The following is a 19,415-nucleotide window of genomic DNA, read 5'->3' as shown; positions in this document are numbered from 1 at the left end:
TTGTGCTTTTTATACATTTGTGACTACGCTACGGACTCGAACAGAGACAGCTGGGTGACAATCTAACACAGTAACACATATTCCAAAAATCTCCTAAAGGCCTGTGAGGCTCTACCCACCCACTACAGTACAGGCTTATTTATTATCTAGCTCTACAGTTTACCTTTTTTAACTTAAGGTGTCCAAGCAGACAAAATAAAAGACAAAAAAAAAATTCAAGCAGATTTGAAAAAAAATCACTGACTTCAAATGAAATATAAGATCAAAAAACAGAACAGGTAGGTGAAAAAATGAACAAAGAAAAAACACTCTTAAACACATAAAAAAACAGTGTGGAGTAATTATTTAAGAGGGGATCCCCCGTCTATGGATGGCAGAAGTATTCTTGTCCCAGCATTTTCTGGTAGTTATAATGTTGAACATAAAGCATTGTGTATGTGTTGTCCCCTCCTTGTCAAACTGTCTGGTTTCAGATGAGAAAAGTAGTAAACGGTTGTCATGCTGACATGTTTGGACTGAAAGGTAATCACAACCTGTGACACACTTTGGCACTGCAGCAGTGCAAGAGTTCAGACTGGACAGGCCTGTGTGAGCATGTCTGTTTGAGCTGACACAGAGAAGTTAAACAGGAGCCAGAGAGAGTGGTTGTGTGGCAGATTAGATGATTACACTTGATTCTACCTTTGCTTCAAGAACAAGCTGTGGTCATTAATCTTCATGTAGGATTTTTTTAACTCTACTGTGTGTTCTATTTTTGTGCAGGATGTATCTGTTTACCTTGTCCATCTTCAGTCTCTTCAGGTAGGACGGGCTGTCGTAGCCCTTAGCCTGTCGTGCTTCCTGTAAGTGATTGATCATCCACACATTCTTCCTCTGCTTGGCAAGGTCTAATGGAGTTTCACCCTAAAGAACAGCAAAAGACAGTTTTTTTTATCAATCCACCATTGGAAAAAACAAAAATTGCAATATTCATCTAGCTGCACTATCAGCAGAGAAAAAATTACAGAAATACATAAGGACAGTGTAAGATACCATAAGGAAAGCATTACCTTAATGTTCTGTGCGTCTACATTAGCGTTAGCATCCAGCAGCAGGCTGATGACAGTGGTGTTGCCGGCCAGCACTGCCCAGTGCAGCGCTGTGTTCTTGTGATATTTGTCGCCAAGATTTACGGAAACATTGAAGGTCAGGAGCAGCCGAGTTGGATCCACACTGTCACACAGAGGGGTTATAAAATTTACCTTCTAAGTCTTTCACAGATTGTATTTGTTTCACAGATAATCAGTGCAAAAAACAGATACTAGACAAAAAGAACTTCAAGTTATATCTTTCTGCTAATAACATGATCAATTAATAATTGGTTAACTATTGATCAATTCATAAAATCACACAAATTCACAGAGAAATGTCGTAATTGGAGAAAAAGATTTTTAAAACTTGTGACTTGTATGTCTGTGTCATCAATCTGTCTAATGAATGACCACTCAAACACATGAGAGGCTGTGTGAGTGTGTGGCTGCAGTCAGCAGAAACATGTTCTGGCTTGTTCGAGGGTTCAGGCTCACTTATAAGTGACTAAACAGCTAGACTTTTTTCGAACATGAGTTTCTCTGTTCAAGATGAAAGTATTCTGCTTCCAATCTGGCCAGTTCTCTTTCATATCAAGACAAACAAGGCAAAGAAGCACCTCAGCCTAAAAAGCCAACTCTCTTAAATGCTTCACACACACCTGTGCGTCCTGTAAGCCGCCCACATCAGTGGAGTCATGCCGTTTTGGTCCATCATGTCCACATCCTGAAATCACAGAGAGAAAAATTGAGCAAAGTGAAGCAGCTGGAGGAGATGATGTGGAAAAGAGAAGCTTTATGACTCCCCCTGGTGGAGAGTTTAGGTACTTCAGACATAAACTGGTCCCACATTGACTAACAAAGACAAAAAAAGAACACAACAAAAAGAAAAAATAATGACACAATGGAGAATATGCAATGAGCTAATTTGGCAATAAGATAAACCTAAAGCGGACTAAATGAATTATAATGCACTCTCTTTATTCTCTTTGTTCAGACAATCATGTTTGGACCAATTGTGTTTCATGATTACGTTCTCTTTCAGACCAATAACCTTGAGTGCTGGTGTTCCATACCTGTCCTTTGGCAATTAGGTAGGCCACAATGGAGGTGTGGCCAAACTGGGCGGCTAGATGAACGCAGCTGCATCCCTCGCCATCGATCAAAGATGGGTCAGCACCGTATTTCATGAGCTGCACCACCATGGATAGATGACCTTGTCTGAAAGGAACCCAAAACAAATCTCAATTCAATACATGTTTCTTTTGTATATTTCTTACATTTTAGCCTCAAAAGAAAAATATAAACTCTTATAAAATGAACATTAATATGCTCTGTTTCCTGAAAAAACAAGTGTTGTGTTTGTATTCTGCAGAATCCTTTGGCATTTGTTTGTGGAAGTAAGTTTTTCAGCCACAAATATCTTTAAAAGGACTTTATCAGAGTAAAGAAGGCCAAACCCATTTTCATTTGAGAGACCACTCACATTCTGAGTGGGTGACCTGGCTTAACTTAACAGTCCAATGATGGGAGTGAATCCTTGTCATGTTATATCTTTGAATGCTTGTCACAGTGAGGTAGAGGGTGATTTATCAAAGGTTTTATTGTACCTATTATATTTAGTTTTTTGATATTTTATTACCAACTCTGTCTGCTATGTAAACTTAAACATACAAGGCTGTGAAGATTAGGGATAGTGAAAATGAATTGTAAATTTATTTCTTTTTCTGCTCAAGCAATTACATCCTGAGCATGAAGATGAAAAGACAAAGCCCAAAACAGCCACTATTTAGGTCCAGCAGGTGTCACAGAAGAGGCTGGGGAGCTTTTAAAGGTTCTTGGTCATTGGTTGGGGGAGGTGACAATGTGACACAGGACTCCTGAGTGTCTGCAAATGCCTGTTGTCAAGCTTTTTAATAATTCAGGATGAAAGCCTTTCATGCCCCCTCTCTGCTTGGTATTGGGGGTGTTGATCTCATCTGTCTTGTTCTCTGTCAACAGTTACATCATCATCATGGTGATGGTTCCAAAAAGAAACATGGTGGCAAAAACTTAAATGAGACTTAAATCAAGGTTTAAGTTGTGGACTTCATAAAGAATGTTTTATTTTGACTGTAGGAGTAACTGTTCCTTCAATTTGGTCCGGGTAACTTTTTAATCAGCATATCTAGAAATGTCCTCGTACACACGTACGCACACAGGAAAAGCAAGCACACAGCTCTGTATTGTTCTGTTTCACAAGGATGACTGCTTTTTTGGTTGGTGCATGATGTTTATTTTATAACTTCTATTGTAAAACAAGTGGTTTTAGGTCCAACAACTAACAGGGTTTCCTCCAGAATTTTCGGAAACTGTGGGGGACTGCCGTCATCGGTAGAAACAGGGCTAGTGTGTATGTAACCATTACACCCCATTCTGATAGTCTGGACACGCCCCTGCACAGAGGCACATAGTACCATTGGTACCAGTGGTATTAAAGTTGACAGTTTTGTTGAACAAAAGCTGGAGGAAAACTCATCTGTTGATTTTTAAAGAATGAAGGGAAAGACAGACAAATTGCAACTTCTGTCCCAGAGAGAGAGCAGAAAGGTGACTCCTGTAGCAACAAATTTGCATGTAGGAGCACCAGGAGGATTAACGATCAGCTGGTGTGTAAAATGCACCACTGGATTCACAGTGAGATCATCATTACAGTCTCTACAGACTGATCAGGATGAAGTTTAAATTAAATATAAAACATAAAGAGTGATGGGGGAACTTCTGCTCGTGCTAACTTTATATACGGATGTAAACACTGCAATGCAGCGCAGAAAACGAAAGTTTACGCCGTGATTTCAAGATATTTATGATGTGACTTGCATCATTACAGCATATAAAGCATTGAGCTGGATGACAACACGTATCTGTAAACACTGATTAATGATCGAAGTAAGCACAGATTTGATTTTCTGCAGTAACTGTGTGTTTTATACGTTAAAGGTTTTTACCACAATATTATCCTTCCGCAAGTGTGAGTTTTAGTCTAAGTAGTATTGGTTGCATGTAAAAGAGCTCTGTACAGTATAACTCACCTTTGAAACATTTGGGGAAAAAAGATCATAGTTCTGAAGGTGTGGCGGCTTTTATTTTGGCGTGGCAGTGCGCCATGGTCATTTACATGTAGTGGAAACCCTGATTAAAGAAAACTCCTTTCTGTAATTCATACCTTAAACCCCTGAACTCGTTTGGCATTTGAAGATTCCTGCAGAAATATCCTGGTAATACGCATGTAATATACTGTAGAAGCACTGGGTAACCTCAGTTAAATCACACGCCCCAAGTTCAAAGGTTACAGTGTCGGCTGTATTGTTTCCTTCACTTGAGCCTTTGCTGCATAACATTCCTCACTCTCCACCAATGGCTCCTGACTCCTTCTTTTGTCTTATTCCTTTATAAAAGCATAAAAAAACCCAACCTAAACTTATTAAAGGCTATGTTTTCATGTTTATATATTTTCTTTAATGCTTTAGTTTTGTTTCTTTCATTGTACTAAACTTCTTAAACAGTAAAAATACTGCACCTCGCTGCGCTTGTTTTCCATCTATAATGTTTCTCTTTTTAGGCTTAGCCCAAAGAGCCAATATAAATCCTCATGTGCACAAAGCTCCTCTGCAGTAGACCCATATTCTTTCATAAGTATGTAAAACAAGTTCAGTTTTGAAGGATCAATCTTCTTCGAAGGCTCCCTAGGTTTAATGTGTTCACCTGATGAAAGTGTGTGTTACCTGGTGGCCCAGTGTAGAGGCGTGGAGTTCAGATCTCCTCCCAGCTGGTCCACTATGGCTCCCTTTGATATATAGTACCTACACAAACACATACGCCATTAAAACAGATGAAACACTTCACTGCATCCATCCATCAAATCAGCTTCTTTATTGTGATCCAGTTAAACCACAGGCTTTAAAGCTAGAACAAGGACAAGTTTTATTTAAAAAATTACTACTGACAACAACTGACACCACAGCAGGTTGTGCACAAGTTTGAAGCAGGTAGTTGGAACGGTGGATATAACAGATGGTGCAAGAAAGAGCTGCGCATTCTTTTAAAGCTTAGTCCAACCAAACAAATATGAGACATATAGAAGAGTGACCAGAAAACAAACTGTGCAGTCTGGGTGTAGAGGCCATTCTTGAGATCCAGTCAATCATTAAACCACAGTCTCAAGTCCTCTCAACCACTCTGCTGTTTCCGCCTTCATCTTCAAACACAGAAATATGAAACTCACTTCACCAAGTCTATCCTGTTGTTGATAGCGGCCCAGTGGAGGAGTGTTACATTTTCTTTGTCTGGCTGCCGAACATCAAACCCCGCCTCCACCAACTCCCTGCAGCGCTCGAAGATGCCGTATCTGGAAAAGAGAAGCAGAGAAGTATGAAATCCAGCTTGATTGATGAAACCTTAACACGCTAACAGAAAAAACCTCAAATACATTACAGTACACACATTTCCACAAAATGACAGCTTGGGCATATAAACAGACATAAACAGCTTCCAAGCTTTCAACCTCACCTCAAAACAACATAAATCTGTTGTCAAAAATAAAAACAGAACTCAGATTTTTTTTTTCTCGGGAAGATATATTTTTTCTCCACCACCTACCAACATCCTGCTCGAATATCCTGAACTTCTTGTACTTCTCTCTGGCTGATGCTTAATAAAAAAAATCATTCTGAAACATTCCTTCTCCAATGTTGCCCGTAAAAAAAAGTACACTGTGAAATTTAAGCACCACTCAACAAAAATATAATTTAAATGCAGAAATGAAGACCAATTTTAGCATTTTTCATGAAAGCTAAGGCTCAGGGATTTTTCCCCACATAAGGCTGGCAATGAGTGCTTTTCAACCAGAAGAAGTTCAAGTTCCTGGTAAAACATTCCCAGAAACTACATGTTTCCTGTAGCACAGTGGCCGAAAATGCGAGTAGATTACGTAAATCAGGCCAGTGCTGGCATTATCTGACACTACCATGAGCTAGGTAAACCTTAGCTAGCTGAGCTAGGGTTTCCATAACAGTATCAAACAGAATTTGCTATCTACAACAAAAATTAGCAAACAGTAGTAATCTGAAGTGGTGGAATGCTAATACTTTAATGCTAATATTTTATGTTGACACATATTAGCAAAGGTGGAAGACCTTTTATTGTTCATGTGCAGACTTTAGGGCAGTAGACAAAGATGACCATTCAGTAAAGATGACACCATAGAAATTGAAGACAGCCCAGCATTGTTATCTGTAGCATCACAGTTAGCCTGTAAGCCTGTTGGAGGATTTTCTGCCTGTGCAGGTTTTGATCGTGCTTTATCGTGGCAAACAGTCGCAGTCGTTACAAAAAAACCTGAAACAGCTTCGACTGGCAGCTGGAAGACAGCAGAGATTGACCGGTTTCTCAGGTTAAAAAATTAACCCTATGATTGATGACTTTCAGCGGAATGCATCCTTCTCAAACGGCTTTGAATTACTGTCACAATTTCAACCACTGTTTAGATATTTTTTTTTTACTGTAAGAGAGTTTTGAGCTGCATGTTTTACAATCTGTTACCTGTCATATCATTGTTGGTAATGTTGTCATCAAATTACCTCTGAATCTCTGTTTTATCTGTTTCATTTGTATCAGCTCATCATGGCTTTCCATGCTGCTGTCTTTTTCCTTCTTGTTGAACAGATCAGTTCACAAATGGGTGAATTAAGCATGAAATATAGAAAGCTATTAATAACTTTTTCAGAAACCCTCTGCTTGACCAGAGGGCAGGTACTACAAGATATCAAAACTGTTATTTACTCTTTCAAATGAATATAGATTAAACAACAGCCTATTTGACAGCTACCCCGAAAACATAAAGTGTTACACAAAAACACCCATGTTTGACACCAGAATCTAACATATTCTTAGTTTATTCACATCAACACCAGACACAATTCCACGTATTATCCACTCACTGTGTGGCTTTGACGATGTCCCAGGTGCTGTAATCATCCACATGGTTCTTACGGCTGACATTCTCGCTGTAGCCGTGGTTGTAGTGACTCTGAGGTTTGAGCTCCTGAATAGAAAGAGAACAACAGATGGAAAGAGACTGGTTAAAATTTGAATTATCTTTAATTGTGTTTATTTACTCAGGAAAAAAATGATTAAAATCATGAATCAGATTTTGAGCTGAGAAAAAAAAATAAAGATTTAATTTTTTGGGTATATTGCCCAGCTCTTATGACACCACTAAAAGAAGCACATGAAACAGACATAGACTTGGTGAGTCCTATTGTCAAAGATCTGATTTTTCTCACAAGCAAGTGTGCTGCTCAAATTCATTTAGCTGCCATGGTAATGCCAAGGTAATTACAATTAGCCTCTTGCACCCAGAAAAGAGAGCAGCAGCTTCTCAACAGATCAGACACTGCTTCTACTGACTGAAAAACATAAACGAGAGCTGGTGTTCAAGCTAAAACCAGACAGTTTTAAATTATTGTCACTGAGATACACAGGAAAAAACAGAAAGACAAAACTGAGATCCACTCAAGTCAGAAGCTGTTAGCTCTAGATACCTAACCCAACAACAAAGAAGCCTCTGAATGATAGAGGATATGTCAGAGATATGTGGACATCTTGAGGCATGGGACCACACTATCTCAGCCTGGAGTTTAGCTTGGGCTCTCCTGCACAGCCAGCATGATTTGCCGAGCCAGCATTTCTGGTTTACCAGGAGGACTGGTGGTGGAGCAGAGAGATGGAGAGGTTGCATGACAAGAACCAATGTAGTCCGATTCTCTTTCACACTTGGATGACAAATGACTCACGAAGGCTGCTGAACTATTTTAGGGTGCCATCTAATTTAGTTTTCTCTGGCTGATGTTGAAGCTGTCAGTTTCAAATGAATTCTTTTTCTTTTAATTAAACTACAATCATTTATACAGGTTTACAACTACAGCTACCACTCCACCTTAAAGGATCATAAACCTCTACTGTCTTTAAATGCACCATCTTATGTGGTCAAGGGTTGCCAACCCAGGCAGAGAAAAGCCAACGCTGAAGTAGCTCTGAAGTATTATTACAGAAAATGTATCTAAAAGGGATGATATGCCTATTGGGGCCTGTTTTTATCTGATGTGTTTTCTAATCTTGAAAAAGAAAGTTTTTTCTGGATCATGTCACTGCAGCACCACAAAACAACCATAAACAACTAGAATTAAAAATTAAACTCAATGTAGCCAATGTATTTACCTGTTCTTATTATTTTCAACTGTGTAGTCATAAACTGGCTAAATCTTTTTGATATAATGTCAAAAAAATAACTTTTAAAGAGGGGTATCATCGTTTTTTACCCTCTTGTATTCCAGTAGTAGCATACTGCTAAAAAAACAAAATCACTCCTATTTTTCAGAAAACTCTTATTTCAGCTCGGGATGCACCGATATCCATGTATCGGTGCCCCTCTAAGCTGGATCAGTATCAGTAGGAAAGGGCCGATCCATGGTGCAGATCCAGGCAACCAGCTCTATGCCTGTTTTTAACTTGGGCTCTTGACTACTTGATTATAAATGTTACCGCTGATGCACTTTCTTTGCTTTTCTTTTTTTTTGACAAGCAGAATTTATGCAGTAGAACTGAGTAGAATTTCAATACATTTTTGCCTTTTATGCAAAAAAGTACCAGTTTTAGACCAAAGTAAGGCATGCAGGTTATTATTTAACACTGATATCAGATTGGTATTGGTATTGGTTGACACTCAAAGCCCAGGTATCAGTATCAGAACCAGAAAAGTTGTATCGGTGCATCCCTAATTTCAGTAACTCTTTAAGGCCCCCGCTTCACAACCCCCCTTTCATCTGATTGGCCAGAACTCTAGAGGCCTGTTGGAGGCCAGGGCTATTGGCAGACCTTCATGTTTGATTTTGTCCGTTCAAACATTTCCACAAGTCTTGTGAAGATCTTGTGCAACGTTGAGAGCAGGCTTTTTCTGAGCAGTTTACAGATTCAAGGATTTCCACAACATATGAATATGTAGTGGTTTGTAAATTGAATAATTCAGTATTGACATCCAACATTGTTACTTTATATTCATGTTTAAAATATGGGGAAGCAGAACTCCACACCTTTCAGTCTAAATGCTGTCAGCCTACATTCTTGGCACATGCAGAAAATCACCACAGTGGTTTCCCCTGTAACGTCCTGATGGTATTTTTTTCTCACTCAACCAGTTTCTCACTCAGTCCTGTTCTAGTTTTGGGCTTTTTTTTTTTTTTCAGTTTCGTTGACATCCTTTCCCTTCCTCTGTGACTTAACGTACAGTGCTAAATTTTGGTCTGATTCCACCTTTCCTGTCACCTTTTCTCTGCAGGTGGCTGTTGCACCATTAACTACCACACGTTCTGATAGTTTCACAGCTTTGGCTCCAGTCATATGAAAGATGCACTGTCCATACTGTTGGACTGAAACTTCATTGTAAAAAATGCAAGACAAGCCCTAAAAATTGCTTAAATTCTATATACATCACGGGAACTTACCATACTTTGGGTATGTGGCGTAAAAAGTACAAAAAATATCTGCAACTTCAGCCCATTATATGATCAATTATTATAACGCCAGAATTTGGTGTGATTGTCAATATACAACATTTTATTTTTAAGCCAATATTGGCTGATACTGATAACATACCGATAACATGTGTCCCCAACTCAAACCCCACAAGTAGCAGACCAGGAACTCAAAGACTTCTTCTTCAATAAAACTGCTTTCCTGTCCATCAAAGATCCGGAGGTTAGAGGACCCGACTCTGAACCCTCAGACACCAGATGCTAATCACTTCCTCCATCTCAGGAAACTATGGAGATAACCTTTGACCCCCTGCCAGTCACTGTGGCCACTTTCTCTTTTCTTCCCCCTCCTGCCACTTTAAGACAGCTGATGGAGGCTTTTGTAACAGTAGTGATAAATACAGCCCTAGTAATTTTCCAGTTTTCAATGATGTTGCTTACACGCCATGCAGACAACAGTAAAAGAGAAACAGCAGTGGTGTTTGTATTACACATATCATCCACTCCAGCATCGGTTGTTGGTTGGAGCATCATCTGAGCAGGGAGACAGCAGGCTTTTCTTTTGTCAAAAAGCTGGTCAGTGAAACAGATGGTACCCTCTCCTTGGGGAGGAGGAGGTCATGTGATCTGAGCTACAAAATGTTAGACAGCACCACTGCTGAAAAGGCATGTTTACAATGGTATTGATGGTAGTAGTACTCAGATGAACAGCCAGCTAAAGGTAACCTGATCTCAGCTAAAGATATAAGAAATAAATTGGCAACACATTAGGCCTTTCTTCAAGTTATAACAATTCTGCTCCCTCATCCTGATCCAGGCTACAGGACATAAAAAGAGCACTGAACTGACCAGTGTATGGACATGTCGCCCCTTGATGCTGCTAGATATGACTGATGTAGTTTCTGCTTGTTGTGGTCTGTTGTTGATTCTATGAATGTGTGACTGTCCCAGACAGGAACCTCTTGAGAATATTATCTTGCACTTCATTGGAAATATTCCCAATAAAATAAAGGCTAAATGGAACAAAGAAGGTGAGATAACAGTCGGAGACAGCTCATCTAAAACCTTGTTCAATGCTCCAGTGAAATGTTCAGAGAGGGAATTGTTTCCATAAACTTGGCACAAAGCATAATGCTTGTTTGGTCGATCGTTTATATGATTTTAAAGCCCGTGCTTGGAAACTTTGCACTAGCAGCGAACATACGTCAAATAAATAAGCTGTTTTTCACTCTATCTGCACTAACATCAGTGATTGGATAACTGGACAGCGCTGTTATTGTGCTCTTCCTGTTGCTTGCTGCAGCTTTTGCACACAATCAGATCTGATCTGAAATGAGAGCCATCCCACAGGCTTAATTCAATATTCGAGACACAGTTTGCATCCATACATCTGGAGGGAAACACTGTGTTTATGAGGGAAATAATGGGAATCCTCAGAGGAAAGAAACAGTCATTCCCATTCTATCAAATAAGCAGCTAACTTTACACAAGTACACTCATTTGCATTTTCAAATGAGATTAAAAGGCACAGATGTTTGTGGCTGGAATTCCTGGAGAGAGGAACTATTCACATGTTTAACTGCTTTAAAGACTATACAGTGCTCTGCTTTTCAAGAGTTTTTTGGCTTAACTTCTGCTCTAACTCAGGTAGCTCATTCTTTCAGTCACAGCCAACTAGAAGGTGACCCAGATTCGAAGCAGCACCCTGCTGAAGAGGGGACGCTGTGAGCCATGCCTGGTTAGAGGGAAATAAACTACACTTTAAAACTGAGTAGTTTCAGATTTAATTGTTCACGGGGTAAGGTTGCAGCCAAAAGGTCACATTGTGAAGGCTCCTGTTCAATGACTTTTCTGTCAATTTAAGCAAAATCAGGTGAGCTAGTATGGGATTTCTATGCAACAGACGACAATGTGAACAGGGTGTGTGTGTGTGTTTCGTGTGTAGCAGTTATTTCCCGACAAATACATGAAGGATAGAGTCAACAACATTAAATTGAATCCAGGGAGCAAAGTACACATGATAATGAAATCTCCAATAACTGGGAAGGGCTCCTCACGTTCGTGTGAATCATGCTTCCTGAGTGTCAAAGAGGAAGGATTGTAAAAAGTCAGCAAGAACAAACAACTAAATGACTCAATCAGTTCACACAAGTGTTAAAGAGTCACAGAGAGGAAATATTTCATCTCCTGTAAAGTGGAAAACAGTGCAGTTTAAATGCAAATGTACTGAAGACTGGGTGTGAACATGTGCATTAGGTTTAGGGTCGACAGTCTAATCATGGTGTGTAATCAGATCAATAAAAACACTTCAGTTGCTTTATTCAACAGAATACTGTGCATGGATCTGATGAATACATCTTCAGTTCTCTTCACACCATCACTCATATCCATTTACACCTAACCCATGCCAAGTCTGATTAACATTCAGCTGCAAGATCGGCCCTCTGACAAAACTACAAAGTCTTACTTTTGCTTTTTTTTAAAAGTTGACAGATGCACACGCAGTATTACATACAGAAGTTCCTGGATTACCAGCTGTAGAGAAACTCTCAGCGTACAATCCCTGAAAGCAGATTTTAATTACTGGAGATGCTTCAGATGCCAGAAAAAAAACAGAATTTAGGTCATTTATCGTCATTTATTTATTAACAATGAGAGTAAATGTTACAAGACTGTCAGCTATTTGGGAATAGTTCAAACTGGGAGGTCCAGACAAACAACACTGAGTACAGTAAGAAAGACTTCCCTCAGGGGACACAGGGGACTGTCACAGAGTTTCAGGATTAGGCTCAAAGCTGTGGTTGTCAGTTTTGAAAAACAAAGGTAGGACATTGGTCCTGAGCTATTGATTAGCACACCCGTTTGGGTAGACGTAAAGAGCAAGGGGTAACATCCGGTTAAGAAAAATGAAGCCTATGCGGAAGTGCTAAAATTCACTGTTCATCAAAAATATGCTTGAGGCTGGCTGCAGAAAGACCGCAAATCACACACACACTTAGCACAAAAAGGGGCGTTTACAAAATTAAAAAGCAAATTTACAGCCAGGTTACAAAAAATGGCTTGGATCTGAAACGCTGATTTCGCTATCAGTACACACTGTACGGTGTTTTAGAAGTTATAAGGATCATTTGATTATCCAATCAGAGACACAGCTCTGCTCATGTGACTGACAGGCGCCCTGTAGCTGTTTGAAAGGAAGCTCATAGCCGCCGTCATAATCAATGTGGCTGTGTCAGCGGATTGGCTTCATTTTAAGGTATCAGGAACAGACGGGTGATGTCGAAGACTACGTCCATGTTTTATACAGTCTATGGTAAAGAGTCTGTATAAGAAGGAAACTTTGATGGCAACACCTCTACAAGTCATATCAGCATTTTATGACTTACCGAACATTAAAAAGCAGATGGCTCACTATCTGAATGATGCACTTCCTGGATGATAAGTTACAGACAAAGCTCTGGCTCACCTGACTTGCCATTTACAAACTGACATAATAAAAACAGAAGGGCAAAACCAGGCTGCAAAAATGAGGACAAGTGTCACTGTGTCAAACCACTGAGCTCTTCCTGAGAATTCCGCTATCTGTTGGGTAAGGATAAAAACAACTGATAACCAGCCTTTGTTCAATGTGCAAATCCAGGCAAAAATATCAGAAATAAAGAAAGCTGGCACTCTCTTTTGATACAATTTTCAGTTAATTGACTTCTGGTACCCAATGATGATGGAATTGTGTTTTACTTGAAATACCCGCAAAGAGCTAACGTGTGTAGCTTTCACCACTACAGCACACCTCTGTTAGGTCTCCAGGGCTGCCTGGGACTGTGCCCAACAAAGGTGGAGCAAACTCAACGCTCCTGGATGGATTGTTGGGATGAGTGGGCCATATCAAAGCTTCAAATCTTGTAGTACTCGCGTGAACTGCAATACTTCAAAATGAAGTGTCAAAGATGAAAAGTCAAGTGACTAATCGTGTTTTTAAATTTGTGCATCACCAGTGCAATAAAAACTCTTTGACTAGTTTTACTTAACTAAAAGTATATAAGAAAAAGGCTGCTTACTTAACTTGTGTTCTATATGAGCAAATACAAAAATACTAGTGTTTTTTGAATGCATGGTTTATAAACAAGTTGAAACACATTAAAACACACACATATTAAAAACATAAAGGCTTCTGTGACTTTTACTACTGAAATAAATAGGTATACTGCTGCCACTGCCCATTAGTAAGAGGGCTACCTCACATGCATCAAACGTGACTGTGACTGCCAAATTTAAAGCTCTCTATCTGCAAGTCGTTCTGGCACGATTATAAAGGAAGGCCCAAAGCTTCATGGGGCTTTATTTGCCCATCACTAATGGGTTCTTAAACACACACCATTTCAATTAAGGCAAGAGCAGTCCATGAATCTGGGCTTGTTGTGATGATCCTGCTTTATTGTATAACTTCACTGGTGGGCACTGAGAGTGCATTACTTGATGGTAATCCCTCAAAATGTGTAAGAACAACTCAACATACAAGAAAAAGAAATTAAAGTAGTTATTAGACAAACCAAACAGAAGATATTTTACAGTAGTTTTTGTTTTCAAACTCTTATTGTTGCCTAGTTTCTTCTTATTTTGCTTTTAATCTTATTGGTAATGTTGAGGTAATGTAATTTAAATTGTGTTTGATGTCACATTTCTTCAAGTGTTCTTATATTCCGTTTTAAATCGCTAAATATAAATGGTGCTACATCAATAAACTTGCACTGCACTGCTCTCTGACCACTAGGTAAAATTAAAGCAGCATCTGCTAGCTGTCTCTGCTACATTAGTTTGCATGGTAAGGTGACAGTGAAGCTTTTCAGCTCCTTCGATTTGATTCCTTGAAACAATATGAAGAAATTATAATCAACTCATTATTTTTTCACTATGTGGTTACTCACCATGGTGTCAATGTTTAAGATTAGGCTTATAACGTAAGGGCAAAATTTCGACGATAGTAGCTGAATGAACGAGAGATGCGGAAAGATAAATTGGACGCTCTGCACAGTCTCATCCAAGTGGAACATTAGCTAGCACATAACGTTATGTTTCCTCCGATCAACACAATTAAACTGAACGATCCCGCGTTATCGTCTAACGGGACTGATATCTAAAACTTGTTATTGTTTACATCGATGTATTATGACCATCCACTGGGCACCACAGCGTTATAAATCCATATACACTTGACCCCAATCTCCATCATCATAGCTAACGTTATGAACAGCCAACACTTCCAGTGTAGCTACAAAGCTAACGTCGTTAGACTGTAAGGATTAAGCAGTGACGTTACTTTACCCGTTATATACACAGCTCAAGAACGTGTTTTTTATCTACATATATTCATTCACACGGAAAGTAGAGCTTAGCTTCCCATTAACACGAACATCTGCCCAGCGTTTGCTTCTATGCAGCAGGAGGAGGGGGCTAGCATTAGCACCTTTAGCCCCGTTAGCTACCTGCCACCCCCCACCGGTGCTTCTGCAGGGGGCATCGCAGTTTCAGCATAAGCCAGGATTGTTCACAAAGCCATCCGCACGTAGAGCATTGAAATGTGTTTTGTGAATGTTCATGTGCCCGTGCAGGTGGCCGAAGCCCAGACACCGTACCTCAGGATGGAGAATAGGGACGCAGCCAGCTTCTTTCTCATATTCCTCCATAGCGCCGGCCATCTTGGTGCTGATGTTCGCTGAGCATTGTGGGAAACAAGAGGCTGTGTAAGGGGGAAACAGAGGAGGAGGAGGGGAGGAGGAGAGAAGCTGTCAAAAACACCTATGAGGGCCAGGCCATATAATCATACCAGTGATCTTGAATATAGCCTAATAGTGAAATTCCCCTATCTATCTATCTATCTATCTATCTATCTATCTATCTATCTATCTATCTATCTATCTATCTATCTATCTATCTATCTATCTATCTATCTATCTATCTATCTATCTATCTATCTATCTATCAACTTAGCAACATTTCTTGTTTCCCACTGTAAAGTAATAACATCCACATAAGAGAGTCAATAACTACTGTCCACAACTTTATTTCTTTGTGCCATAGATTAACCATTTTGCCCCTTGAACTTCAGGGACTCATGAGTATAGGCCAACTAGAACAGGGTAATTTGTAATTTTTGTGATTTGTAGAGCCTTTGACCACTGTAAGAGATACACATCAGACTAGATAACCAAAAGCAAGGTGAGGAGGAAGCCTTTTTTTAGACTTATTCCACAGCATAATTTCACAAGTCATACATGTGGCTGTAAAAAGAGGGGGGGGGGGAAAGACCTTACCTGGTGCTTAAATTGACACAAACAAAAAGTTTCTAAGCAAAGCTTTAATTCATATCGGAAATGTATGTGCAACTCAATGCTTTATCACTTTATATTCACACGATTGCACACCCAGTGGGCAGTAGAGTAGAACAGGCTCTAACAAGCTGTACTCTAACATCAGCTGTTCTCAGATGAAACTTGCATGCCAGCAATATTAGCTTGTGCATACAGCTTGCTGCACATCATCATCATCACTTACACAATTAATGTGACTTCAATATTCAACTTTGTGAATGACGCTGGGGGCATGAAATGCATTATAATGGGAAACTCAGCATCTTTTCACTTTTTATAAAAGTAACACATTCTTCTGCTAATGCTGATTTGTTCACCCTGTCATAGAAAAGGAACAGTCTTTTGAAAGTCCCTTTATATTGTTTAGTGCATCATTTTTTGTTTATCCACAGGGCATATCAGGAAAATGCATTTACCATGAAAGGTGTATGAAATTTAATTAATATAGACTATGTTGTGACATGATTTAAGATGGTCAAAAAGCCCCATTGTGCAGTGCGGCTCTGAGGTAAATTGGCTTATTTGACAAAAGCAGGTTCAACTAGACTGGTTCCAGAGAGAAAAGAACAGATTTTCTTCACAGTCTTTACTTTACCTGCATTGTAGGTACTACTCTATATATCACAGTGCTTGATATCTTTTCTTTATGATATGATGTATTTTGAATCAATCACTCAACCAAAAGAAGTTTTGAACATCACATTTTAATAATCCCATCATTTACGATGATGGCAGTTCACCTCTCCAAGATATATCTATTCATATAGTTTTTTCCTAAAAGAACATTTAACAAAGCATCACAAGACATTTACTCTCTCAAAACCCTCAGAATTAATAAAAAAGCCCTTTTTTTCAAATCTGCACAGTTTAGATATGAGAACCAGGACAAAATTTCCCACCAACTTTGATGTATGCGTCCAAAATCATTTATGGTTCCAGCTTTACTTTGTACAAAAGGGAATTCAGTCCCTGCCATTAACTGATCATCTTAATAACACATTACGTACTCAACAGGCAGGTATCATTAATTTCTCAGCTTCAAATTTAGTGTTCTTTTGGAGCAAATTTACAAGCAAAGAGTGTGAATTCATAAAGCTACTGTACAAGTATGAGCAGCCTTTGTGATCTTATTAAATATGTATGCACCCATATAGTACATTATGTACAAGTCTAGTGCTTGCAACTATGGGTAAATTATATATCATGTGCCATCAGGAAGGCTCAACCTAATAATCTACATTTAGAGCTTAAAAATAACAGAATGATTTTTAAGAAAAGTGAATAAAAACTATTACAAGAGAAATTGATTTATGACACACTAAGAGGTTAGCAAATTGCACACATGGCAGGGTGGATGTTGGTTAAATGAAACCTTAAATTGGAAAATTAGATAACTAAAATATGGGCAAAAACAAATATTGAAGAATGAATAAATCTAGATGTTATTTATCAGAATACACAATAGTTTAAAGATTCACATTAAAGAATATCTACAGTGAAAACGACAACAACTTATTTCTGCACATGGATTCATTTGACGGGATTGTGTATAACAGAAACAACCTGGGGAAAGCATCGACACGTTGCAGTAACTCTTTTGTGCCTCTAGATGGCCCCCACAGTCTAACACACACATTTATCCACTGCACCACCATCAGCCACTAGATGTCACTCTTAACCCAAGCACACATTCATGCAGCTCTCTGAAAGAGACTGGTATTTTTTTTTTTTTTTTGCAGCTGTCAAAGCCTTAAAATTTACAGTGTACTTGCTGTGTTATCAAGAAAATTTGTTAAATTTTCGGTGATGATAATCCTTCAGGATCCACTGAGATTCTACTATACCTAAGTTCTCCACAATAACACCTTAGATCATGCGCCTTAATGTGCATAAATAGTGTTACATAATTGCACATCACCATTTCTTATAGAAAATATGAAAGTGAAAATGCGTTTGATTGAGAATGCCATTGAAATTATTGTATTCAACAATACCAGAAGTGTAGTTTTAGATTATAGTTACTTTATCTTTAATGTGACGTGATTTGTCACCATTTTTTATTGATCTGTAATTATGTAGTGAGATGAAAGCATCCAAATTGTAGACTTAACCGATCACGTGATTTTGATTCCACTCCAGCCAGACTAATCAGATGATCGCGGAGCACAAAAAAGGAAAAACTTTGTTAGTGGTGAAGTCAACCGTCCGAAGGCCAAAAACAGGATATTGGGTACTGTGCCTTCAAAATAAAGTAAAGAGTAGACAACTTTGGTTGATAGTTTCAGTTTTGCAGCAATACAGAGGCAGGCTAGAGGTGGCAAGGTATGGTTTTACTCAAGCAGATAAATGATAATTACACAAAGCAGTTTCTGAAATTTTTTCAGAGAAAAAACGTTTTCAAGCTTCCAGTGTAACCTTGACTTTTATTTGTATGACTAATAGTTTTAGTTCTTCTACATCAAAGACTGGTTTAATGTGATGACTTGAATTTAATGTAGTTATAACAACAGGATTAAGGCCAAGAAAAAAATGATTTATCAAGTTAGAATTGAAATAAATGTCTGATATATTTAATGGCAATATCACAGCAAGTGTAACTAAGCAACAGATATATTTGGATAATGATTTTTTTTCCACATCAAACGTTGTGATAGCATTTTGTACTAAAAGTATCCCATTTAAAACAGAATACCACATGCGATAGTGCTCTTTTGGTGTGTAAAATGTCACGTTTGCTATTATAAATGGTGAAAGACCTTTAAGGTGGAATAACTTTCATTGTGCAATATGTATAATAATAATAATAATAATAATAATAATAATAATAATAATAATAATAATAATAATAATAATAATAATAATTTTGAAGCATCTATAACATGTGTTAATATTCAAAGTGCAGTTTCACTCCATACAATAAATGTCTTTTAGGGTGCATTTATAAATGAAAATAATGGAAATATACTACAAATTTTATTCTTTCATGTTTGTTGAGCTTGGCAAATCTTGTTGCACAATGTACATTGTCCAAGTATTGTGGAATGAAGTACAAATTCTCTTTTATGAATTCCTTGTGATATTTATGCTTTTGGATACTGCTTGAAGAAGAAAATGATAATTAACAGAAAAACTTTTTTATTTTTTGGTCACCCACTCTTTTGTATTCTACATCGGTTGATACAAGGAAATTGTTTTCAGTCAAAATATTAAGACCCTTCAGATTCAATGTATGTAGTTTCATTAAATTTGATTTATGTCATTTAATAAAATCATACTTGATTAAAAAGCTTGTATTTTGATCATGGAAAAGCTTCAGTACTATGCGCCTACGTTGATTTTATTTTGAAATTGCCAACCAGAAGTTTCAGCGATTTCCGCTTCTTGATTGTATTCACTCAAGCCATGACAGA

At 38.4% G+C, this 19,415-nt stretch overlaps 1 protein-coding gene across 1 annotated transcript in view; it reads right to left on the bottom strand.

The window, feature by feature from the left end:
* The window catches only part of zdhhc17 (zDHHC palmitoyltransferase 17), a 31,651-nt gene extending 16,266 nt beyond the window's left edge, over nt 1-15,385 (bottom strand). Inside the window, exons 1-8 of the mRNA XM_074697957.1 lie at nt 15,271-15,385; nt 7,046-7,149; nt 5,332-5,454; nt 4,832-4,909; nt 2,144-2,288; nt 1,730-1,794; nt 1,050-1,212; nt 778-903 (exon numbers count right to left, since the gene is read on the bottom strand). Of these exons, the coding sequence (XP_074554058.1) occupies nt 778-903; nt 1,050-1,212; nt 1,730-1,794; nt 2,144-2,288; nt 4,832-4,909; nt 5,332-5,454; nt 7,046-7,149; nt 15,271-15,333 (867 nt within the window). The 5' untranslated portion in view covers nt 15,334-15,385. The remainder of the gene's footprint in view (nt 1-777; nt 904-1,049; nt 1,213-1,729; nt 1,795-2,143; nt 2,289-4,831; nt 4,910-5,331; nt 5,455-7,045; nt 7,150-15,270) is intronic.
* Nucleotides 15,386-19,415: the final 4,030 nt, after the last annotated feature.

Source organism: Halichoeres trimaculatus, unplaced genomic scaffold, assembly GCF_033239565.1.
Source record: "Halichoeres trimaculatus isolate MK-OKI-2021-1 unplaced genomic scaffold, fHalTri1.1 fHalTri1_scaffold_21, whole genome shotgun sequence".
Taxonomy (NCBI): domain Eukaryota; kingdom Metazoa; phylum Chordata; class Actinopteri; order Labriformes; family Labridae; genus Halichoeres; species Halichoeres trimaculatus.
This window is presented reverse-complemented; position numbering and strand designations above follow the sequence as displayed.